The sequence below is a fragment of the Columba livia genome, chromosome 3 (genome assembly GCF_036013475.1).
Source record: "Columba livia isolate bColLiv1 breed racing homer chromosome 3, bColLiv1.pat.W.v2, whole genome shotgun sequence".
Taxonomy (NCBI): domain Eukaryota; kingdom Metazoa; phylum Chordata; class Aves; order Columbiformes; family Columbidae; genus Columba; species Columba livia.
In genome coordinates, this window is record NC_088604.1 from 20342872 (window position 1) to 20369274 (window position 26403).

Sequence of the window (26403 nt, forward strand, 5' to 3'; positions counted from 1 at the left end):
GCTCTGTGTTTCAGGAGGCCAGTTGTCTGTTGACAGAAGGCACTTAGTTCTGTCCTCAGGAACCCTAAGGATTTCCAGAGTTGCTCTACATGACCAGGGACAGTATGAATGCCAAGCTGTCAACATTATCGGATCTCAACGAATTGTTGTATACCTGACTGTACAGCCTAGAGGTATGTTGTCTAGATACAGCTGATGGGAAAACAAAGCAAAAATTCAAGCTTACACTCCATACACAGTGCTTTGTGTGGTTTATTTTTCCCTGAAATTTAAAATTGAGAATCAATTATTTTTGATGGCACAAAATGTTAATATGAAGTAGTTTACCTTTGTTTAGAATTGAAAAGTTTCTGCAACAGCTTGAATAGTGCTTGGGTTTTTTCTTCCGGACTTTTGTTGCATTCTAAAATGGATTTAAGTTGTTGGTTTTCAATCACAAGTTGTTTTATTAGTTTTTGTAAATTGAGCATGTGGGACAGTGTACCCTGATAGACTTTATTCAAAGTCACTTGGAGACTACATATGCTTACAACTAAACATGGCCTGTTTTGATAAAAACTTGTTAGAATGAGGCTATATCTTTTGTTGTTTAAGAAACTTGCTGTTCAAGGTATTGCTAACGTTTCACATTTCTGATAATTATTTCTGGGTATATCTGGTTTTAGATTCCAGGTGTTTTTTAATAGATAATGTATGGATGCTTGTCAGTATCTTCTGTGAAAGTGGTTTATCTGATTTATTTATCTTTTTTTGTAAAGAATGGAGGTTTGCTTTGAGGATGACAGTATTCCTATGCTTGGGAAAATGTTTTGTGAAAAGTCTTGTTTCTTAAAAGACTCTATGCTCTTAACTAAATAGTGTTATTAACATAATGTTTTGATGTCCAGAAAGAGAACACTTTATTTTACAACAGCAGAATGACCTTCACAATGAAAAATCATTCCTTAAAATAAGGTGAGACAGGAAAAAAAAAAACCCACCCCATTTTTCTTGTGTTTTTCTTCATGTAAGTTCTAAGTAAGCTACTTCTAGGATTAATTAGAATCATATTAATTTAGTTAAGTACTTTGCTGTTAAACTAAATTCAAGGAGGTTAAACATTTAATTCAAAGCATTTCTTGTTAGTAACATAAACAGTATTTTAGTGAAAGAGGCTCAAATGTCTTCCTGAGTTTAGATGTTTCTCAGAAAAAAACAAGCACATTATTTTTTCTTAGTTAAGAGCAGTACTGGGAGATCGACTTGTCAGAATCAAGATTTTTTTTCACCTGTATAAAATTGTTGACTACACAAAACAAAACTCAATTTTAAAAAGTGTTCTAGCCTTCCAGTTATATTATAACTTGCGTAAAGTTTAATTAAATCATTTTTTGTGTAATTCAGGTTGCAAAATTCAGTCACCAAGGCTGCATATGCAGCCTGAAATGGGAGCTCTCCATACATTCATTGCAATGCTATTTTCTATTGTGCAAGAAAAAACCCTTTTTCTTCTGGGATTCTAACAAAAGGACTGTTCATCTGAGGAATGTTTAGTCATTGGTTGCTGTGGCTAAATCTGTGTTAATGAACTGAGATTAATGGTCCTGGTGTGTTTGCTGGCTTGATGTTGCTCACAGCCACAGAGCCAGATGCTCTGACTCCCCAGGCCTGGATACCTCCCTCTGGATTTGAAAAGGTTTCTGGTCCATGACAGCCATTTGTATACAAACAATTTAACACCAGGTCCAGATTTGGCTCGTAGTATATATGTATGCTCTGTGGACAAATACTTCACTGTAAAAACACAGTCCTGTCCCACTCTCCTCAAAGTACTGATATGTTACAGCAGAAATTCATGATCTTGGATGTGCTTCTCATTATGATATTTCAGATGCTGGATGTTAATGTGGATTTGAAGGAAATTAGGATTAAAAAATGCATTCGTTTTCTTCACACTGGATTTAGGTAACTGTGTGCCCCATGTCCTTAAAACTGAAGGTGATTTTCTGATGTTTTAAGGCCTAGGGGTCATTGGCGTCAGGGAGGTAGGAGCTCTGCGAAGGCTCCGCACCTCAGCTAAATGGGCTGAGGGAATCACAGTTTAATGAGTTGTGAAACGTTTTGCTTTTATCATCTAAGAAATCTCTGTTGTTGCTGTTTGGAAGACTAAAAATTAAAAAAAATGACAGAAGTTGATGGGATATTGATTCTGGTGACTTTGTTCAGATTTAGCTATTCACAGAAATTTTTAGATTTTTTTCAGAGTTTTTGATTTATGGAACTTTGGTGGTTTTGGCAGCTACTAGCCTGTTTTTTTAGAAGTTAGGAGTACTTAAAAATCAGTCTGAAGCAGATGTCAGGAAGAAGGATTTTTAGCTCTACGACAAACTTATAAGCAACTGAAAACTTGCAGACAGAATTGGGTTATAGATTAAGAAATGTTGGGTAACTGGAAAAAATAGTCAGTGCTGGCCTCTTTTTAGATCATCTTTCACATAAGTTGTATTTCGTACTTTGTCAATATGTATCATTTATTGTTTTTAGTGACTCCTGTATTTGCCAGCATTCCCAGTGACATGACGGTGGAGGTTGGCACAAACGTGCAGATCCCATGCAGTGCTCAAGGAGAGCCAGAGCCAGTAATTACATGGAATAAGGTACTAGATATTTGTTTGGTTGTTGCAGAAAGGCAGTGGCCTTTCCATCTCTTCATAACTAGCTATTTAAAGTGCACGTTATCAAATTATTGTTTGCTCTGATGTCTGATAATGTTACCTGGAGTTTGATCAACAAATATTCTTTAATAAAGAGCATGTATAGAGATATCAAACCTGAATTTTATAGATATATAAAAATATATCTATTGTTATGCAAATCACAATACAGACCAGCTAAAATTCATAATGTAGCCCTTAAAAAGTCTACATATTTTAGTGACAGTTCTTTGTGAATATCCTATTAATATTCACACTTTCAGTGATATTATAGGTATAAAAAAATATAAAATACTGTATTGCTGAGCTCTTTGGTGGCGTTAGGTTGACATTTCAGGCAGGACATGTTTCTATAACTATTTGATAACCTCTGTGCGGCTTTGATTTCCATTGGTGCAATAATGGTTATATCAAATTATTAGTTACAGTTATTAGCAGAATTATGGGTGAATTAATGGGTTGCTAATATTGATCTTCAGTTTTCCTGATTATCTTATTATCTTTTCAATTAGTGAGCATTAGAAAATATATTTGAAGGTACCTTAAATAGCTTCTAAATGAAGAACTAATATAGATAGAGCTCCTGAGATCTTTTTTAGTTGTTTAATTTTGAGTAAAATGAAATATATATGTTCTCAAGAGATGCTATCTTATTTTTGGGTCTTTGATTTTATGTAGTGAAGACCTATAACTATTAAAATACTTTGATTTATAATAATGAGTACTTCTAGAGATAAATAAATACACTATGCAATTTAGAAATACATGCAAATCTTCCTGACAACATAACGTTGTGTGAGCTTTTTATATAAGTTTATCTGAATCTATTTGATTATTATCTTGGCATACAAAATCTAAATATAAAATAAAATGTGAAAATAAAAGAGAAAAAGAAGGCAAAAATTCAGGTTTGAAAACAAAGAATATTTAGATAACTAAACATTATCCTTTGCTGCAGGATGGAGTGCAGGTGACTGAGAGTGGAAAATTTCATGTGAGTCCAGAGGGATTTCTTACCATTCGTGATGTTGGAACAGCTGATGAAGGTCGATATGAATGTGTTGCCCGGAATACCATAGGATACTCCTCTGTTAGTATGGTGCTTAGTGTTAACGGTAAGGTGTATTAATCAGAGGTATGAGTTAGATTATTAGTTTTATTCTAGTTGATTAATTTTTAAGATGCAAAAAATTAATAAAATGTTAAATTATTTATTTTATTCATAATTTTATTTTTCTCCCATAATGCGCTCTCTCTTTTTTTTTTTTCTTCATTCAGTTCAGGCAACTGTCTGCACAGATGTAAGAAAGATGGGGATATGTCAGCCAAAATATCTCTAGGAGTTAAGATTCAAAACAAACAATGCTTTGGGTTCCAGTTAATCATAGTAGTTTCCTCTTGAGATATCCTTTGGACCTATTACAATTTGCTAGTTGAATATACAGTCTAATCTTTAGGGATAAATTGACAAAAAGTCTTGTGTCATCTTTAAAAGGGCACTTATGGCATTTGTTTGAAAATTAGGCTGCAACCATTGTGAAAGAATTCAGGAAAGTCATAATGATCTTGAGAAGCTAAAGGAGAAAACAGAAAGAAAAAGAGAATATTTGAGCTTGTTCTAATTATTTGAAAGTAGTAATGACGAATAATAGTTATCAATTATGAATACATAGTAATTGGTAACAAAGCAGCCAAAGAGGATAAGGAAATAACTTTGTTACACAGATTGACCCTAATGCTCTTCTGACTTATTAAGTAAAACTACAGATTGTTCAGACTCATTTTGATGGAAAATATTAAGGCAACTGTATGATTGTTGGGTTTTTTTTGTACTTCAGTAGAAAATTTAACACAATATTTTTTGTACCATTGAAAAATAAGTATTGAGCAATGATTTCTTTTACATATTGGATATTGTTTCCCAGTGCTAAGTCTGTATTTTGTTTACTAAATTCATAAATATGTATCAGTGATTTTTCTAATGTATTGATTACCATTTTATCATTCACATGGTGTCAGTAAAACTATGATGTTTCCTCACTTAAGTTGCTTTTAGTAGACTATCAGTCTATCCCCTCCTCTATAAAAAATAATATTCCTTTGATCTATAATGATGATTTCTGAGAGAAAAACTGCAGAACTGGGAATCGTTCAATGATGAGGTTTCATCTATATATATGAAGTCTGCAAATGAAAAAAAATCTGTAAAAATCAATTAATCTTGGTTACTCTGGAGGTTCATAGAAAAAAACTTGGGGTTTTGTTTGTTTGTTTGATGGCTTTTTAAAATAAAAAAATAGCCAGATCTCAAATCAATAAGAACTCTGACAAATGAAACCATGAATTGAGCTATAAACCCAATGGAAACCAGTTTCATTCACTTAGTGTGGCTGTCAACTGCTTATTCTCATCTACTGAAATTAGGAACCTACAAAACTTGGTGCTTGCTGATCTGCAAGATTTAACTGTAATGTGGTGATTTTTCTTGTAAACTATATGATCCATAAACCTAAGATTAGGGAAACTACCCTTGATTAATCTGCGTTCAGTCTGAAAAGGTAAATGATGTTTCTCCTTAAAACTAATGGGATGTCAGATGCTGTTTCTTTATGTTGCTATAAAAATGAAGCTGTCAGAGAAGCAAGGAGGAGAAGTGGACAGATGATAAGTACCGGATATTTGCTATCTGGACAGTGTTAATTGTGGCATAGCCAGAAAGGTCTAAAAACTTGCATGTCAACATTTCTTTTAAACCAACATAATGTTTTATGAATGTTTCTAGTGTATAAATATCTTATCATTGAGACAGAATAAAGGCAAGTGTATGGAAGCTGGGGGGAGGGGCAGGTTTTGCTGACCATATTTGGCAATATTTTGCTAATATTTGGTAATACTTTTGTCATTTTCTTCTGTCCTTTTCTGTTGTTTTGTAAAAGTCTCTGGTTTAACTGTAAGGCAGGATGTGTATGGATGAAGTTTCTGTTGCTTAAAAAAATTGCCATTACTCTACCCCCCCTTAAAAAAAAATAGGTGTATTGTGAAAGGCATGAAGCTTTAACTTTGAATATTTATCAGTCTAAAATGTGAACTGCAGGCAGCAAATAGTCTAAACAAAAATAAAATACAGTACAGTTGACATGTGACCAAGGTTATGATTTAGCCCATGTGTACCATTAATCAGAAGGAGAGTTCAGAAAAACAAATCTCTAAAGTGAACACCGAGATTACATCTGTCATGGACAGCACTAGGGAAGGTAGCAAGCCACTGGATCTTTACAATCTGCAATGTTGCAGCATTAAGATGGTTCATGGTGCACACACAGTGTCTGAAAAAAACTAAAATGAGGGTCGCAAAGCTGTAAGTGCTTAAAATAAATAGCTTATCTGATAATATTTCTGTAGGGTTTCTGTGGAAGTGAAGCTGTCAAGGAAGGAGGACAGTTGGTAATTAGGAAGAATCAGGGACTATTGCCTCTGGGCACTGTGGAAAGGGTCACCCCGGTTTGGATGCTGAGAGGGTGTTGTCAGCAGCCCCAGACAGCTGCCTCGGGGCAGAGAAAAAGGAGCTTCAGTTACCGAGTGCCAGAGACTGTTTTATTTGACAGGACAGATGGTTAAGTTTGATTACCCAGGTCTAGACTCTGAAACTCATATAGACACTGCCTAAGCTGCCAGTTATGAGGGAATAATGAAATATTGCCTAGAAAAAAAAAAGTCACTAAAAGCTTGTGAACAACGGGTTTTATGTCAGCTGATTTTGTACATCTGCTGATTTTTAGTCCAGTGTATTTGCTTTGGACTTTTTCCCTACTTTACCCTTCTTCCTGTGTGACTGTTCCAATCCAAACACACTCTGGAAATTGTTAGCAGTTGCCCCTGGATCTGGTAGTTCTTGGTTTAGGCTGAAAGGAAGGTTATTAGCCTTAGATACGTTGTACAAACATCCAGCTGCAACTGAGTGCTGTATAAAAAGGCTGATGAATGGGCCTGTGCATTAGTGAGTTTCCAGTATTGTTCAGAGTCGTTAAATAGATTTTAAGCATATGATTTTTAATGTAGTATTGAAAAGCTAGGTAAAGTAGAAAACAAAGTGGTGATCAAAATAAATAAAATGTTTATAGCTCTTTAAAATTAATGTGCATTGCTTGTTAGAGTAGAGCTCAGGAGAGGAGCAATGTTAATTTACTGTAGCTATTTGGGAATATATTAAGTTCTATGGGATTTTAAAAATTATTGTCTGTATGTGTTTTATTAATTTTTTTGGTGAAATCTCTTGGAATTTACGTGATGCATTCTAAAGGGCAAACTAATTCTGTAATTATTTTCCACTTGTTACCCATTCCTCTTAACCCCTTCATTTCTTACATTGCTTTCAGCACTAATTCAGTTTTAATTGAAATCAAAGGGAATACTTGCATTGATTTCAGCGAATGTAGGTCAGACTCTCGATATCAACACTTGAAAGCTGATAATACACCACACCAGGAAAAAGACCATAATCTTAATTCACTTTTATTTTGGTCATTTTTACTTGATAGGACTAATTAATGGAGAGTTAAAGGCTGTGTGCATTTATCTACATTTTATTTTGTTTCAGAATTATTAGCAAGCTGACTTTTAAACCTATATTAACTTTTTTCTTTTTTTTTTTTTTTAATTAAATTTTGGTCCACTGTGATACGCTCTGGTAGAATTCCAAAATGGTTAAGAATTTTATATTTGTACAAACCAATATTTAAAGAACAGCGGTTTACTTTGTACAACTGAAATGATGTCGTGTCTAGACTCTGTTTTATGGAGGTATCTTTTTGTGTGTGGCCATTTTTGCAATAACATGTGAATTCCTCTTTCTGTAGTCCCTAATGTCAGCCGAAATGGAGATCCTTTTGTACAAACATCAATTGTGGAAGCAATTGCAACTGTTGACAGAGCAATCAATTCAACACGTACACATCTATTTGACAGGTATCCCCTCCTTTTTGGTTTTTTTTTTTTTTTTTTTTTTTTTTTCAGAGAAGTTAAAATTAATTTTGCCTATACTAGAAATAATGGTACATTTGTTAAGCAAGAAACCATTTTATTATTTAAAAGACATTGTGAACATCTGATTAGTTCTGAGAATACTAACAGTTCAACATGTAAAAATTCCTATTATTTAAACACTCCTATCAAGATCTCTATTCACTGCAGCAGTCTTTCTGCTGAGATAATTTGTATTAAAAAGCTACTAAATGTTTAATTGCTACTCAATGTTAATATTTTATTACTTCATTAAATATATTTTTTTTATTTGCCTTCCATTTTGAGATGAGTAACTAAGGTATGTACTAATCATGTTGATGTGCTATTCATGTTGCTGAATGTTTACATGATTTATTGTTATTTTGTAACTTCTGTGTATACTTACTATATTTTTCAAATTATCTATCAGCCGTCCTCGTTCTCCAAATGATTTGCTAGCCTTATTTCGATACCCAAGGGATCCGTACACTGTTGAGCAAGCAAGAGCTGGGGAAATATTTGAAAGGACATTACAGCTTATTCAAGATCATGTACAAGATGGTCTAATGGTTGACCTGAATGGAACAAGTCAGTACTCTTTCCTTATTTTTCTGTGTTGAAGTGTATTTGCCTTCTTAAGTCATTTTACTTCAAGAGACATTTATTTTCTGAGTCTAGGTCTCAGCTGCAGAACCATTACATTGAACTCAGTGAAGTATTTGACTTTGCAAAAAAATTTTTGTTCAGATTCTTCTACTGGTCAAATTTGGTATAACACAAGTGCATAACACGTCGTTTTTGTTAACTGCCTGTGTGATAATTCGTTAAGACCGTTGTTTTATAGAAGAACAGACTTTTATGTTATGTATTAAATAATAATCAGGATTTTATTCGTGTCTCTTTAAGTAAAACAATTTAGTGGTGGCATGCCTTGGCAAGGAGAAAAGACGATATAACAAGAAGGATTTCTATACTTTACAAACCAAGGTTTCTACATGTACCACAATAGTATTCAAAGAATTATTTGCCTCTCATTCTTAAAACGCATATCAAACTGTTTTCTTTGACACTAAACTTATGTAATGAGAAATAAAGTCTTTGCTGCTTTTTATAAACAGCAGAAAAATTCCAGGTTTAGTATTTCTACCTTTTAGTTATTGAAGTCCAAGTGCAAATTTATGAAGTCCAGCTGGAGCCTATACAACTAAAACGTGTGTAGATATATATGTGGAAAGGCTTAAGACACAGAACTGAAACATTTGGACATAATGATAGACTTTTAGGAGAGCTTTTGAGACTTGAGACATAGCCAAAAGCTACAGTGAAAATCTAGAGGAAATATTTTTACTTATTATATTCTTTTGGATGTTTATAATTGAGTATTTATTGTAACTTCCGATAACTTTGACTGGGAACTAGGCAAGTATTTATAAGGCCAAAGACTGCAAACTTTGTGGAGTACTGTAACATTTGCTAGTAAAAGAAGCTTGTTACTCATTATTAGAGCTGAGTAAATAAATTATGATGAGTAGTTTACTACAAAAACTCATTCAAAATTCTTTGAAGGCTTACATTTTAAAAGAGCAACCGGATTTAATTTGATTCTCTGGTTAGGTGCATATGCATGTTGAATATAATACTACGAACATTTGAAATCTGATGTGTGATAATTGCTTGATTGCTTTTCACTAGGGTTTGGAACAGTGAAATTCAATCACCTAAAGTTTACCAAAAATTGACATTAAAGCATACAAAGTAATGAACACAAAATAAGGCAACTTTCTGTGATACTGGAAATTCTGTTCACAATCAGAGCTTGCATCTCAGCCCTACAAAATCCATAGAAACCTGACTTTTAGGGAAACTCGAGTAGCAAAATAAATCTGTTTTCGTTTAAATAGCCTAATGCTCAGATTTTAATACTCATAATTGTCCTTATTTGGTTTTATTTCAAAATACAGAGCCGAATGAAAGGTGTTATTTAGTGCTTTTGCATTAAGAACAGTTGAGAAACTTGACAGTTTCCCATTCAGAAAATCTTGGAATATCCCAAGGAAAGACTATAGAGCCAAATTCTCCTCTTCAGTGCCAGACTGTATAACAAGGGGAATGGCCACAAATTGCTGCTTGGGAGGTTCAGTTTGGATATTAGAGAACACTTTCTCACCAGGAGGACAGTGCAGCACTGGAACAACTTACCCAGAAAGGCTGAGGAGACTCAGTCTCTGGAGGTTTGCAAGCTTGCTAGACAGGGATGCAGCTGAGCTGATCCAGTGCTGGAGACAGCCTTGCTTCCAGCAGGCGCTTGGTCTGAGTAAGAGGTCCCTTCTAATCAATATTTCTGTGACTGTATGAAAAATCTTCCTTGCAGTTTGAAAAAAATATAGCTAACGTTATGTGACTGGAGCTAGCTAGCTTCTAAGCACTGGAGATGCTCAGCACCCAGCCTTTCAGAAAACAGAGCCAGAGTTAGTGCCTAATTAAGGCACTAATTAGAGACTAATTAAGGATCTGAGACTGTCGTTTATGGCAGCCTTCACTCTGCTTAGAAAGTCGCTGAATCTAAACCATAGACGAGACATTGCCTCCAACTTGAACTTCTAAACAGGGAAGTTGAACCTTTTATTTTACTTTAGTAATGAAGGTCAATCCACTGAAAACATTCATAGTCAAGTTTTGCTCACAGCTGGGTTTCAGAAATGTGGGTGGCAACCAGGATAACCACAGCAGACAAATGCTTATGTAAAGACTGTAGGAATAATGATCTTAATGAAAGAACTTCATGATGAATTAAGATCATTTAAAAATGGATGTTATTATAAAGAAGATATGTTTTCTGGTTGTAGTGTTAGAATTAAACTGCCCTAGTAGCCAGCATATTATAATATGTTATCAATAATATCCTAAAGAGAGTATTTTGCTGTATTACCTGGTGGCACTTACCAGTTTTACTGTGTGGTTTATTTTTCTTTTTCCTAGTCTGGAACATTCCATAAAATAATTTATGTATGTCTACAAGAACAGGTCAGTTTAGCCTAATGCAAGCACTACGTCTCTAATATCCTTGCTCTGACTTGTAAACCACTCAGAGTACACACGGCCTGAGGCTGAGAAAAAAGAGATGCCCAGACTGAGCACAGGTCCTGTCCCAGCTGAGCAGCTATGAGCAAGCCAGTCCCTTTCAAGGCAAAGACAAAGCAGGGCTTTAGGGGCTTGGTTTGAAATTGCCCTGCGCTGTAGCAATTGGCAGAGAGCGGCAGTGTGTCTAACACGCATTGATGTGTTGAATGGAGGTGAAGGTCCATGTCTTTGCAGGCATGCTGGGACTGAGCTTAGGACTAAAAGGAACATTCCCTGACTGTGTGCAATTAGCCTGTGCCAACCTCTTGCAAAACTGCGTTCACTTCATATTCTTTCTTGAGTGATTACTGTCGTGGTGGGAACCCTGTGAGCCTGTGGGTATACAGTATCACTGCAGATTCACTCATTCCCTTTTTGCCTTCTGCCTTTACTCTACTTGTTTGGTTTTACTCCTGACTGTAGCCTTTCCAGATTGAGAACCAAGGGGGTGTATGATGGCTCCGAGGGAGCCAGAAGTACATATGCATTGCCCAATATTTTGCCTCCTGGGCTCTCTTCTGGATCCTGGAACCTCACTCATCCACACTGTATATCCGTGAATCAATACCTGTGCTTTGGATCAGCAGGGCCCATTTGAAGTGAATCTCCCAGTTGTCCCCACCAACTGAGCTTTGGTGTGAGTTGTGCTTTCGTCTTGAACAGTGTGGATTCTTCTCATACTAAGTGAAAAATTTGTTCCACAGCCACATTCAGTGCAGGAAAACAAAGTAAAGCTCCTCTGAAGGAAATCTATTATACAATGGATACAATAAGAATGTCTTTCTCAGCATCAAAAATTTTGCTTTATGGACAGATTTCTGTTGGTCTACACAAGTTGATAAACTACATATAGCCCAAATCAATGACTTTTTTTTTCTGAAATGAAGCGCAAATGTTTCTAAGAAAAAATCTCTTTCAGAGTGACTCCTAATAGGCAACATGGACAAGGTGCAGCCTGACTTTCTGTCATTTGCCATCGCCCTACACTGTACTAGGGGGCCTTATGGTCTTCAGTCCTTCAACATGCTGTCATATCACAGCAGAGATCATGCAACATAGCCTTACTTTGAAGTTATAAAAACATAATTCCGATGAGTTACACTATCTATTTTGTCTATATTATTTTTCTGCGAACTGAGAAAAAAAATGCAGGAACATGATAAAGGTGTTGTAGTCCCAGGGGCAAATGGTGTGGATTGCAGAGGGAACCTGTGCCAAGTGTTGTGTTACGTTTAGAAACTAGCCTTGGGTAATGTGAACGTGAGTTATTTGACACCACTTGTCCTAGAGATCACTCCTCTCTTTATCTATATTGCCTGTGATTATTTTCTTTTGTGGTTTTTACTGATTTTTTTCTTAAGATTGTGCAACTTTAACTGTAATAATGCAAAACAAAATAGTCATGTTCAGTGAATTATCAAGTCTCAGAGACGAAGCCTTGAAATCCATGTAATTGTTACCAACAGTTTTTTAAATGCTTTTACTGACATGGGCAAAAATTTGCCATTTTTCTCAATATGAGGTTTTTATTTCCGAAAATATCTCTGCTTTCTTATGTGAGCAAATAAGGAATGAGCCCCTTTTGTAAATATTTTATAAAAGTAGTACTTGAACTGGCATTTTACAAAGTTCTCTCCTGACCTAATAGTGGATGTTACTTAAATGACCTAATGGTCTGTTATACCTATATGATTATTATTGTTCTTTTGAAACAGTGGGGATATTTAATGTGGTGGAAAACGCAATACAAAAATTAACATTTCAAATAAATTAATCATCTGTGGAGACCATGAGTCTATGAAGTCTCTGATTTTTCTCTCTGTGTCTTTTCTGATTTCAGGTTATCACTATAACGACCTTGTATCCCCACAGTACTTGAATCTGATAGCAAATCTCTCAGGCTGTACAGCCCATCGACGAGTGAACAACTGCTCAGATATGTGCTTCCACCAGAAGTACAGGACACATGACGGAACATGCAACAACCTTCAGCATCCCATGTGGGGTGCTTCTCTGACAGCCTTTGAACGTCTGCTAAAGTCAGTCTACGAAAACGGATTTAATTTGCCTCGGGGAATTGAACCCAGGAGGCTTTCTAATGGCTACGCGCTCCCAATGCCTCGCTTGGTTTCGACTACTCTGATCGGAACAGAAACAATCACTCCTGATGACCAGTACACCCACATGCTCATGCAGTGGGGTCAGTTCCTCGACCACGACCTTGACCTCACCGTGGCTGCTTTAAGTGAGGCCAGGTTTTCAGATGGTCAACATTGCAGTTCAGTTTGTACAAATGATCCTCCGTGCTTTTCAATCATGATACCACCAAATGATCCCAGAGTTCGAAACGGAGCACGCTGCATGTTTTTCGTACGCTCCAGTCCAGTTTGTGGAAGTGGCATGACATCTCTCCTGATGAATTCTGTGTACCCACGAGAGCAGATCAACCAGCTGACATCATACATCGATGCATCCAATGTGTATGGCAGTTCGGACCATGAAGCACTAGAAATCAGAGACTTGGCGAGTCAAAGGGGTCTTCTGAGACAGGGCATCGTACAGAGATCTGGCAAACCCCTTCTTCCATTCGCTACTGGCCCACCAACGGAATGTATGAGAGATGAAAATGAAAGCCCGATTCCCTGCTTTTTGGCTGGTGACCAGCGTTCTAATGAACAGCTGGGTCTTACCAGCATCCACACGCTGTGGTTTAGAGAACACAACAGAATTGCCACAGAGCTACTGAAACTCAATCCACACTGGGATGGTGACACAATATATCACGAAACACGCAAAATTGTTGGTGCAGAAATGCAACACATAACATTTAGCCACTGGCTGCCTAAGATCTTTGGAGAGGTAGGCATGAAGATGCTTGGCGAATATAAGGGTTATGATCCCAGTGTTAATTCTGGCATAACTAATGAGTTTGCAACTGCCGCTTTTAGGTTTGGTCACACACTCATTAATCCTTTTCTGTATCGACTGGATGAAAACTTTGAACCTATTCCACAAGGCCATCTACCTCTTCATAAGGCATTCTTCTCTCCATTTCGGATTGTAAATGAAGGAGGCATTGATCCACTTCTAAGGGGATTGTTTGGTGTTGCTGGTAAGATGCGTGTCCCATCACAATTACTCAATACAGAATTAACAGAAAGACTCTTCTCCATGGCACGTACTGTGGCTTTAGATCTGGCAGCTATGAATATTCAGAGAGGCAGAGATCATGGAATTCCTCCCTACCATGATTTTAGAGTTTACTGTAATCTTTCTTCAGCTCAGACTTTTGAAGATCTGAAAAATGAAATTAAGAATCCTGAAATCAGGGAGAAACTTAGCAGGTGAGCCTGAGATGAAGAAAAACACCTATCTGACTGTGCATGCAAAATTAGTACGTAAATGTCTTACCTAGAAGAAAGTATTTGTTAAGAAAGGGGTAAAGGGATTTTTTAAGAAACTTCCATCCATACCAGGGAATAGACATGGAAAATTCCCAGATGTAGATGATTTCTTCACTTATACATCTCTGTGAACAATAAGAAGTTCCTATACACTGTATGTGTTCATTAAAGTATTACTTTGAAATTCTGGTTTTATAAATGCTGTTAAATATGGATGTTGTTTCAATGTAAGGTCATATTTAATGATAGTCTTATGCAAGTATTTACATTTTCAGTTCCATCCATTCTGTACACTAAAACAAATAGGAATATTGTTCATTGTATTTTCATGTGTGTTTGAAAGTATGTCTTCAGCTACCTGCTACCACTAGCTTATCTGCACAACATCAGACAGAGAATTGATCTCAGCTACAGTAAAAGTGTGCAAAGGGGTAGGAAGGAGAAGCTATTGAAAAATAAACGGTTCTAAGAAATCAGAAGAAAGCTACTAGAGGAAACTGTAGGGTAGACTTGCAGACCCCCATGATGTTCTCACATACTCAACCTACGTAGCGGGATGTCTTGCATATACACCCACAGGTTGTTCACAGAAGGAGTAGTGCTATCACTGTCACCTTTACTGTGACTCGTGTATATCTCTTGGCATTAGTTTTACCACATACTGATTATTTTGTAAATGTAAAATATTTGACATTGAATATTTGTGCTTTTCTATTTATAGGCTGTATGGTTCCCCACTGAACATAGATCTATTTCCTGCTCTAATGGTAGAAGACTTAGTTCCAGGGAGCCGCCTGGGGCCAACTTTGATGTGTCTGTTAAGCACACAATTTAGGCGTATTCGGGATGGAGACAGGTAAATTGAAACACCATGGAAACCAAAGCTGTTTTTAAATTGAGGATGCTTAATAACAGTTGCAGTGTCTTGTTTCCAAATCAAACTGCATTTTATTTTCATTTATGATTTTAATATATAATGGAAAAGATGAAGAATACAGGCTTAAAACTTTGTTAGAAGCTATGATTAATTAATATTTCAAATCTGTGACTTTTTCTGGTGAATATGTCATGGTGACCTCCAAGCACCACAGTCAACACATGCCGAGTTTCCTTTTGCCTGTTATTCAAGTCACCAGCCTTTCTGAAAAGTGGATATTACTCATCTCCTTTCATTGATATTTAATTGTTTTATTGGCAAATGAGCTGTGGTGGTTGAGACACTTTCACCATCTCTGTTACTTAAGCATAGACTGGAAAAGTGTCACTCTGTGTATACAACGCCTATACATATTTGAATGCAAGCAGTCTGTGCCCCAAAAGTGTTAAAAGCAGACAGGTTATGCCAAATAACACAGATTTGTAATTGGTTTAAAATTACTTTACATACATATAATGAGAAATTTCTCATTTTCAGTTTCTACAGTACCTGGAATAAGAAAATAGTCATTGCTATTGTTACAACATCTAGATCTTCTTAGATCTCCTTTACATACTCTTAGCAGACTTATTTGGAATCAGAAAATCAACATTTCCTTCATTTTAACATATTTCATGACCTAGAATCGTGTTTTTTGCATGGCATGAGGGTAGGTACACTTAGAGTGATTAGTCCCATACTAGTGAAAGAGAAGCAGATGAAGAACTGGGAAATCAGATTTGCTTCACTTTGTCTAATGTTACTTGCTTTATCTAAGTTGTAAAATTATGACTTAAGATAGTATAAAGCCTTTTTTATTTCTGTAGTAAATAACACAAGCCTTTTTGTCTGCTTTTTTAAAAACAACTTTCTTACGTAAAGTTTATTCTAAAATTAAGCTGTGAAACATAAGACTCTCATGCCTGGAGGCAGAGGGAGTAAAAGCAGAAATATGCACAGTATGAGCTCCAGATTGCTAGTGACAAGTACCTATTTGTGTCACAACAGGATTATGATACTGCATTTTGTGTGTGTGTCTGTGTGCATTTCTCCAGCAAAAGCTTTTTTTTTTCTTCTGAAATAACATTTACAAACCGTAGGAAAACATTGAATATTTAGGAAATGGGATTCTGCTGTCCAAAGAATACAAATGTTTTGAAGCATCATGCCAACAGTAGTAAAATATTATTAGACATAATGAAAGCAATTCTCACTTCTTTGAAAAGCCTTTACAATGGGCAGAGGATCAAAGCTGCCAGCACCACGCGAAACTAATGTGCCTGTGCAGGGAAAAGGAGTGATGTTTGAAGGGAGCCTAACTTCATGGCAAGATGGAAATTTCGGAATCTGGTTTTCTGATCCCAGTACTTGGAAATACACTGGCCACTGTCCAATGCCTTATGAAATGATACAATAAGTAGGTAAAATGAAAATTGTTGACCATTCTTCTAGGTTTAATATAAAATGGTTATGGATTTTTCTTATTTAGGTTGAAATAGGTGGAATAAAGTATCAATATAGAACTATAATGTTACAGTTTTGTGAGATGTAAACAATATCATAGGGAAATTCTTGTATGTTAGAATAGTGTATTTTGATAACAAACTAGGTATAGATTAACTATTCTAATCTTAGCAATTCTATCACATTTTTTTCATACCCTTAAGAAAGTTGCCTGGAGAAAGAAATCTATGGTGTTTTTAACCTCTGCCTTAAAAGAAACTTAAAGCTGGTAGTCTGGTGCTATTTTTTATGTCCCAAGGCACCTGAGACATCAAAATTGGACTAGAAGTCAAAGGATTTGTTGAAGACTTGGGAGTTTTCAGAGTGTCAGCATGACACCAAATAGGGCTGAAGTGACACGAAGTGACATTTTGGCATCTGAATCACTCTCTCAGATACTGTGTGAAGTTGAGAACAGGATTTATGGAATAATTAATTTCATACTGCATACAGTATTGCAATATCTCAGGATATATGTATATATGATATATATGTGATGTATATGTTTTATAATTAGCAAAACCTGTCTTTTCTGTGAGATTACAGGTTATGGTATGAGAACCCGGGTGTGTTCACGCCTGCTCAGCTCACTCAGATCAAGCAGACATCTCTTGCCAGAGTTTTGTGTGACAATGGTGACAACATAACCAGGGTACAACATGATGTCTTTAAGGTGGCTGAATTCCCACATGGATATAGTAGCTGTGAAGAAATTCCTAAACTGGACCTCAGGATGTGGCAGGATTGCTGTGAAGGTCTGTATACAGGTGGATTTGAGTATATAAATGTGCACTTTGTTTAATGTCTGTTTATTTTAATAATTGTAAGAAGATATTTGACTTGTTCAGGTTTTGTTAAGATGCTACAAACTCAAATCTGGAGCACAACCCTTGCTATGTGATCAATCATTCAATATTTTATATTAAAGGAATGCATTCTAAGTATAGTGTAGATTTGAGCATTACATGGTGTAGATAACTTGAAAAAGGTAGTAGGAGGCGCTGGATAGAGACTCGAACTCTTGTGGGTTACTCTGAGCAGTATTTATTGTAGAAGATTCGCAGGAACAGCAGCATTGGGTCACCTCCTCAGAGAGTGACAATCATACGGCAGTATAACTAGTCATTATATAGGATTCTAACAGGTATTATGCAACTAAGCAAAATTATCACTGTCTATCACTGTCAATGTCCTCAGGTTCCTTCCGTCCCAGTGGTCTGCGGGTTCTACTTCTTCTTTCTTGGCAAGCACTGAACAAAAGGTCATCGGGTCGCAGGGCTAACTTCTTTTGAAGTTCCACCTGTCTCATTTGTTATCCATAGTTCATCAGTTTAGCATAGAAATCAGCAACCCTAAGAATAGCATTTATCAATGTCTTAACTAAGGGTACAAAGCAAGCATAAGGTAACCACGCTCGTGGTTCTGGGTAAGGGCTATGCAGGGGACAAGCTGAGACTTTCAGCCTTACCAGCACAGCTTATAACACTGATATAGGCCTAAAATCCTAATTTCCTATTTCCCTACAACATAACTGTTTTCCTGTTTTCTTGCTTTTGTGGATAAACTTTCTTGTTCATTGCTGTCTCCTTCAAAAGTTAGGGTAGTGGGGTGATTTGTTTTTCTTCAGAAATAAACTTTTTTTTCCTCCAGAAACAGGATTTACTTAGCTGCATGAAGCACAGGACACTGAGAATCCCATGTTGCTTGGTAGCCTATATGTTGGCTTGTATTACAGACACAGATTTTCTGCATGGCCTGTCTTTAGCTATCATCACATCAGACTTCATTGCATCTGTAACGTAGTTAGAAGATCCCTTCCCAAGAGACTCTTCTGGATCTCACAGATTTGCAGAATGATTTGCAGTAGCATCAACAACAAAATACTTCAGAGGACAATGACCTCTCTTTATTGAGATCTCCTTGACAGTGTTATTATTATTTCCTTTTGACAAAACTTGAATGATATGCCCTGACTGGAAAACTGTATTCAGGTTTTCTGGGAACTTCTCTGTGGAACTCTGATTATCTGTAAATTGCTGTCAGACAAATTACTAACTGGAAAAAGCTTGCTATTATTAGAGATGGTAATGGTACTGTCAGTTGATGATTATTAGAATCTCGTGATTTACCCAGCAAAAATGTAGTTTCTGTACCAGTGTCTTGTAGATTTTCTGATGAACAGTATCTGGATCTGAGTTCTTAATCTTTTCTGGTGATGATTCTCTTGAGTTTACTACTGCTGAGTAGGCTATCCAATATTCTACCAGAAGATATGCATGAATAAAGAACCACTGGATTGTATTTCTGAGAGAGCTCACACTCTTCCACCAGTGTCCATTTAACTCTTTTGGTCAGATGTAATTCTCTCCTGTGACAGAGAGGCTTTTGGTGATATAGGTCAGAATTTAGGGCAGTAGGTAAACTGATGGAGGATGTCCCTTCAACCTGGTATAGATACAGTAAATACTGAGGAAGAATTCTAAGTAGTATGACTTTGCTATGAGAACAAATTCAGGTATCATTAAAAAAGACAAAAGTAGATACAGATTTACTATTCAAAGATATTGAATAATTTAGCATTTAAACTGGCTACTGTTGTCCACTGAACAACACTTTGAATAATAAATCCCTGCCTAAGAAAATTCTTCCTTGGAAGACTTGGTTCAAAATGTCAGTTATCTGTGTGAGACTAGGATAAATAAATACTTTAGATTTCAATTAAATCTTTTACAGTTTTCCCAGTTATCGTTTCATTTCAGTCTTACTCTATTTTTACCAGGGTTCTTTTTAGGTTATTCAGATTTTTTAAGCAATATTTACCAGGTTTGTCCTTCCCAAATAGATAATAATAGCTTATAAAGCTCTAGATACGGTTGACAAATTGTATGTTTAATGTAAAGTTTTCCAGAATCTCTTCAAAAGAGCCCTGACATATGCCAGGAGCATTGAGAGAAAATCAATTATCACTCTTCAAATTCTTAATCATACACAAGTAAATCATATTCTACCAGTTCAGGGTAAGTTCTCTTTGCCATGGTTCGTGAAGCTCAGTAGAGGGTTTCACAAATACATTCATTATATCAATTTGGAAAAATTGTAAAGCTGTTCTGGGAAATTATATGTTGCTTCTCTAAATGTTATGTTATCACTGAGCCTTCTGGAGCAGATGTTGTCTTTGGGAAGTCTTTAGAGTATTCAGCCATTCAACAGCCTAGGCTTGTATTTTCATTCAAGAATGTTACTACCAGAGAGTACTACTGGATGCAGTACAGTTATACAGCTGCCAAGCAAAAGCAATAACTAATGTTCTTTAAAAAATTGCCTATTTGTATCCCCTTCTTCTGAACTCATTTGTGCAGAGTTTAGTGAAGAAAAAACAAAGTGTGCATGGTTTGAACTGCTTTGTTGCGTGGGTGACTGGGTGTGACGCTTTCTGTGGGAATCCAGGTTTAAGCAATTAATTTTAAAAATGTATTTCACTCTGTGGCACTAGGGACTCACCACTGCTCTGAAAAAAACAACAGACTAAACCATTCTCCACATTTAGAATTCTTCTGATTATTTTATAATTAAAATTTTGCTAAGTTAAAATTTAGAATACAGAATACAGAGTACTGTTCATTGCACTTTATGTATATTAATAAGTGACCCATATGTTCAACTGTTTCAGCTTGGTTAAAAACCACATCTGTTTTTGTTATCCTTCCTGTTTTGTTCAAGTCAAAATGCTTTTCCATATGAAGAATAGGAAAAGTTCTTGGTTACAAAACCCACTTCTTAGATTTCTTGAGTAAAACTAGCATTTATTTCTTATAAAGCAGAGCATTATTCCTTTTTTATAATAACAATATCAGATTACCTTTAGATTTCAATTACTGAATCGTACAACAGAATTGCTAGTTCATGGTGGGAAAAAGAAGGGGTTCTGCTGAGGTACACAAGTTTTTCTTCTGGTTTCCTTTACTTTCTACCTTTCTTTGTTTTGTCAGAGATGGTGAGGGATTACTGCAGATTTACTGAAGCTCTTTAGTTGAGCAAAGAGCATTCAAGCTTCAGGTTTTCCAAACAATAAACTTTTGGTGCTATTTTCAGGCTCTCTAGTGGAAAAAAAAAAAAAAAAGAAAAAAAGAAAAGAAAAGAAAAAAAACAACCAACAACCAGAGGTGTTTCGTTTTAATTTGGGTTTGGTTTTGTTGTTTTGTTTTCCATTTTTTTTTTTTTTTAAGTAGTCAGTGTATGCTGCCATGATTACTCTTGCTGACTTTGTATCTCAGTTCTCAATCCAAAACACAAAAATAATAAATCTCTCTTCCCTCATATATAAGCCTGCAGTTATGGTTATGTGAAATCTTTTTTTGAGTTGAATTATATAAGAATAAGACTAGAAATTAGGTGCAAAGACATGCTGGCTCAAATGGAAACATGTTTTTACTCCAAACGTGTAAATTTGAAAAAGTTTCCATTGTGAGTTTTTACACTTTTTGTGAGTTTCACACTTTTTTTTTTTTTTTTTTTTTTGGTAAATCAGAATGAGAAATTTCTTTAGGCTTTTGTTTTATGTCAAACAATGACGCACGAGGAAGTGACTCAGACAAGATGCAAGTCATCCAGTCATCCTCATAAGTGTAAACTGATATAGGAAAGTATTTTTCTTAACTGGTTCTCAGCAACAAACCTGTTTCCTGTATCAGATATTTATCTTTTTTGTTTAATTCAGGAAACAGCCCTATACAGATTCTGATTAAACCTGTTTAAATCCCACTGAATTTTACTAGAAGAGTTATGACATTCTTTAAATCAGTGCATTTATACATGGTCTTCCAGTAGGATAGACCTATATTATTAATTCCTGCATTTTAAGACCAGACCAACAATTATGCCATCTCTAGCTTCTGTACTGACCACATTAGTGTATTTGATTTAAGGATTGCTTCTAGAAAGCCATCAACTATTTCTTTTAATGATAGTACTTTATTCCAAATTTAAATTTGTCTGAAATTTACTTACAGTATTGTATCTTACTATTCCCTTCTCATTATTCCCTTTCATCTTCAATGAAAATACTAAGCAACATTGGCCTAAGCACTAAATGCTGTGGAAGACTTAACATTTTAAAGTGTTAACAGTGATCTCACTGTGAGGCTGCCAGATCTTTTGTGACAATGGAAATTGTTTACCAAGAACTCTTCAAAATAACAAAATGATGCAGTTTATGCCTGAGCATGTTTTCTCTTCACATAGATCTTGTGGTTTGCTTCTGCCATATCATATTAATTTTGCTTTCTACATTCAAATGTATCTTTTAAATTTAAATTTACTTTTAATGGCAGTGTCTGTTAGCTTAATAACAATTCACACTATGGCAGGCTATTAAAATAAAGTTCATCAGTCTGTAATTTTAAGGATAGAAGTACATTTATTATAGTCTAGCATTTCTGGCTGATTAAAAATTTTATTGAATCAGTATTTTTATTTAGGTTTCATCCAAATCAGGGATATTTTCTCTTTTTTCAGGTATTCATGATCAGTAAAATATAGTTCTAGTTCAAAAACTTAAATTGAGGAGACTTAATCTATGACATTGCTTTGTCTTTACTACCAGGGGCCTCATGCCAGTAGTTGCCATGCCTAGTGAAAAGCAACAGAGAAGCGAGAGGTTGTTTTGGCTGGCATAGAGTTAGTTTTCTTTCTGTAGTGCTGTGTTTTGGATTTAATGTGAGAAGAATGTTGGTAACATGCTGATGTTTTGATTGTTGCTGAGTAATCAAGGACTTTTTAGCTTCCCATGCTCTGCCAGGTGCAAAAGAATCTTGGAAGGGAGTAAAGCCAGGACAGCTGACCCAAGCTGGCCAAAGGGGTATTCCTTACCATATGCCATATGACATCATGCTCATCATATCAGCTGGAGCTGGTCAGGGGCCAAATACCGCTGCCTGGGAATGGACAGGCTATAGTGTCACGGTCAGCGAGCAACTGCCTTGTGCATCACTCGTTTTTTATTTGTTTGTTTTTGTTTGGTTGGTTGGTTTTGCTTGGTTTGGGGCTTGTTTGTTTTGTTTTGTTTTTTCACTTTTTGTTTTAATTATTTTACTTTCTCCTCTGTGCTGTCATATTAAACTGTTCTTATCTCAACCCACAAGTTTTTTTTTTCCCCTTTCCAATTCTCTCCCCCATCTCCCACTTAGGGGTGGGAGTGAGTGGGTGGCTGCATGGTCCTAGTTGCTGGCTGGAGTTAAACCATGACGTGCTGTCATTCATACTGTTTAACCGCAAACTCCTAGATGAATCACCAAATCTTAAGTCCCCAGCCTCTTGAAGTCCCATTGCTGGCAGTAGAGGAAGAGATGTCTCTGGAGGGCAGTTCAGCCTGCAGTCTCTTCCTCTGTCAATGTCCATTGGCTGTAAAGGAAACATGAGCCGGAAAGCATCCTAGTGGAGGTGTCTTGGTGATTTCTGCAAAACTAGGCAGTTGGATGATTTCCTTCTTCCCTGTGTGCTGTCACTACCTTTCTAAAACACTGATACCTTCACAATCTAGTGGGCAGCTGGGTTCTTCCCATCCTTACTTTTCAAATTTCCATGTATTTTCAGTCTGTCTGTAATTATTTTTTCTCCCTGGTCATTGATATATTTGTTCCAAAAGATGCATTATTTTAATCTGCAAAACTTTCTAACTAAACCTGTTTATTTCTATTTTTTTTCTGCTGGGGAGTTTGGATTTGCTTTGGTTTGGTTTCAGAAACCTAATGGTTCTCCTATATCTTCCTGCAGACCATTCAAAACCTATTCAGATCACAAAGACATCATAGATTCTTAAATGTCTTTAGGCTATCAACCATCACAGAATCACAGAATGTTAGGGATTGGAAGGGACCTTGAAAAATCTCCTAGTCCAATCCCCCTGCTGGAGCAGGAACACGTAGATGTGTCAACAATGTATGTAGTCGTGTTCTGTAATTTATTTGGATATTTGCTTTCCCAATGATGTCTGAACCTTCTAGTTTTGGTAACATCAGTCTGTGAGCTTTGAGGTCAACTACAGAGAACATCTTTATATTATTAGAATTCCTCAGTATATCAGCTGGAAGATGGCAGTCTGGGTTGCCACTTTGTCTTCTACACCATTATTTTTGTCCAGATGTTTAAATGATGTTTATGCAAAATGCATCTGTTCCAATCTGAGCAGATTATTGTTGGATTTTAGACCAAGAAATTATATTTTTTGCTGCTATTAGATTTAGCATTTTTTAGAAAGACTTATTTAGCAGAAGAAATGAAGAAATGTAGTGTAATGTGCAGCAACTAAACCAACTATTTTGAGTTAGGTCTTCGTTTGGGGTGAAAAGTCTTTTTCCAATGTTGTGTAAGTTTTAAGTAGCTGCTTTGTGAAAACATCTAGTAAAAAAAAAAAATCTTTGACACTCAGACATTCTCAGTGTTTCTTCTCCCCTTTACTGCTCCCACTGGCATGAGCAGAAGTTCTTAAAACCAAAAATGCTTACCGTAACAGCAGCTTAATTCGCTACAATAAATCTCAGAGAACTGAAATATTATCAAATAGAAGCAGTAGTTACATTATCTGTGCTTTTCTTCACATTCTCTTAGTCTCTCGGGTTGTTTTGGCTTAAACTACCGTTTGATTAATTCTCCTTGGCCCTGCTTTTAGATGTGATTCACTGGGAATTAAGAGTGCTCAATGCTTCAAAGTGCCAGGGTTTTTTCTACCCAGTTTACGTTATAGGTGCATTTTTAAAACCTCGTGAGAAACAGGGAATTTTCTAAAGATGTAAACAAGGGTTCCATGTACATGTGGATTATCTTGCCACTTGCAGTGTAACAATATGTAGCTACTTGAAGAAAATGTTGTCCATAGAGAAAAATAATTCTTAGGTTACTTTTAACATTCAGCTTTGTGCAGAAAATTAAGTGGACTGGGTGTAGCTAATGTGAGGAAATGTTAGGCAGGCTGAAAAAAGCAGAATTTTAGGCTTATTTTTCTCATTTACTACTGCTGCAAAGGTATTCTTCATTAAAAAAAGAAGAGCTATAAACTTCTTGGTTTAGGCTTTCTGAAAGCCAGAGAGTTATGTCCTGTACCTCTCAGCAGTGACAATCTTCTTCCTTTTACCTGAAACAGAAACCAAGAACCAAGAGTCGTTCATTTGTCAAGTTGACATATTTAAGTCTTAAAAAATTACAGAAATGTCAGGTCTGTGTACCTGAAGCTGCCACTGCACATATGGTCTCATATTTACTAGTCTAATGTAATAAAACCTTCCCAGGATTTCAGACCTTTGTTTCTGAAAACCAGTCTAGGAATAAAAAAACCCACAATGGGCCCTTGTGTTACCATACATATATATATTCTGCATGATGACCTTAGCAGTTATTAAACAAAGGAGGGTGGCAGAAACCTTTCACAAATTGCTTCCAAGAGAAACTAAAATTTCTATGACACTCAGGAGAACTTTAACCAACAGATTATTTTAAGAAAATAATTCTTTCTAGTTCTTTCTCCAGTGGCCCTTCAGAGTGTGAGCCCTTTTCTCACCACACTAAATGCAGAAGTGTCTAAGGGTGATCAAAAATGCCTGCATGCCAAGCGTCTTACAGACACAGCGGTCTGCTCCCGTCTGAAAGAGCTTAGTTTCTGAGGGGGCAGCAAGAAGATTGTGTGAGAAACAGCAGAACACACAAGAAGAATGAGCAATATGTTGGCAGTAAATATCATCTAGTTCTTTGGTGGTGCTGTTATTATAGGAGGAAGGTAATAAATTTACTCAAGAATGGGACAAGCTGCAAGGAAAGAAAAGGGAAGGAGATTTGTGTGGATAAATTGCTTTCAAGAATGATTTCTAAGTATTGTTTTTGAACTGAAAATCTATTGCTACTTTTTTTTTTGTCAGTCTTATTTTTTCTGTCTTAATTGATATTAAGCCATGGACAAACTAAGTTTTTCCTATCAGCGAAATTATAATAAGCTAATATAAGTAAAAGTCCAATACAAATAAAAGCACTCCAAGATACTTATTTTTCTATAATCCTGAGAAACTTGAAATTTGTTTCTCAAGTTGCTCAGTTCAACAGTGGTTTGAAGTACTTTAGATTAATACTTTAGGTATTCTATCTAGCTACTGCTAAATTCCAGGAAAATACTTTGTAGAATGCTATTGACTTTCCGAATAAATTTCTTGTGGTACAAGTTAAGAGCAACATTAGGGAAAATCACTTCTTCCCCCGTTCAGTTGTTTTCATGGCTCATTCTGCTAATACCAGACTCAGTTGGCGTACGTCCGTGGGATTCTGTATTTCAGCTCTCCCTTCTCCTTTCTTAGCAGACTCTTTGCTTCTAACAGTTGAACATGCTGTTGGTTCCCACTGCAGCTTAACCCATTATAACTTTGTTTTAAAGCTTCTGTGAACAGAAATGAGAAAACTTCTGTTTTCTCATTGTCTCCTCTCCAAAATGTTGTTCCAGATTTGGTTTGTTTTCCTTTTCTTTTTTTCAAATGGGACTCCTTCCAAATACTCACTGTGGTTGGAAGGCTAAATATAAAGAATTAAAGGAAAGACATACTTCATCTTGTGAAGACGTCCCCTTAGGATCACAGGAGATTTCTGTCATGATTATTCTCAGGCTTGAGATTTTTGCTCTATGGTGTGGTCCTAGGTTCTAAGAGACTGGCAATATTTTCAAATCCCTCAAATTTGGAAATAGGACTGGTCAGCCAGTAAAGTGTGTCTGCAAATGTTCTCCAGGATTTAA

The 26403-nt window shown here is 36.1% G+C and overlaps 1 protein-coding gene across 2 annotated transcripts in view; it reads left to right on the forward strand.

Annotated features, from left to right (window-relative positions):
• The window catches only part of PXDN (peroxidasin), an 86723-nt gene that overhangs the window by 52484 nt on the left and 7836 nt on the right, over window positions 1-26403 (forward strand). For both annotated transcript variants that reach the window (XM_065055986.1, XM_065055985.1), the window contains 8 exons: window positions 15-173; window positions 2524-2636; window positions 3652-3808; window positions 7550-7658; window positions 8125-8282; window positions 12655-14158; window positions 14940-15074; window positions 17184-17392. In XM_065055986.1, the coding sequence (XP_064912058.1) occupies window positions 15-173; window positions 2524-2636; window positions 3652-3808; window positions 7550-7658; window positions 8125-8282; window positions 12655-14158; window positions 14940-15074; window positions 17184-17392 (2544 nt within the window). The remainder of the gene's footprint in view (window positions 1-14; window positions 174-2523; window positions 2637-3651; window positions 3809-7549; window positions 7659-8124; window positions 8283-12654; window positions 14159-14939; window positions 15075-17183; window positions 17393-26403) is intronic.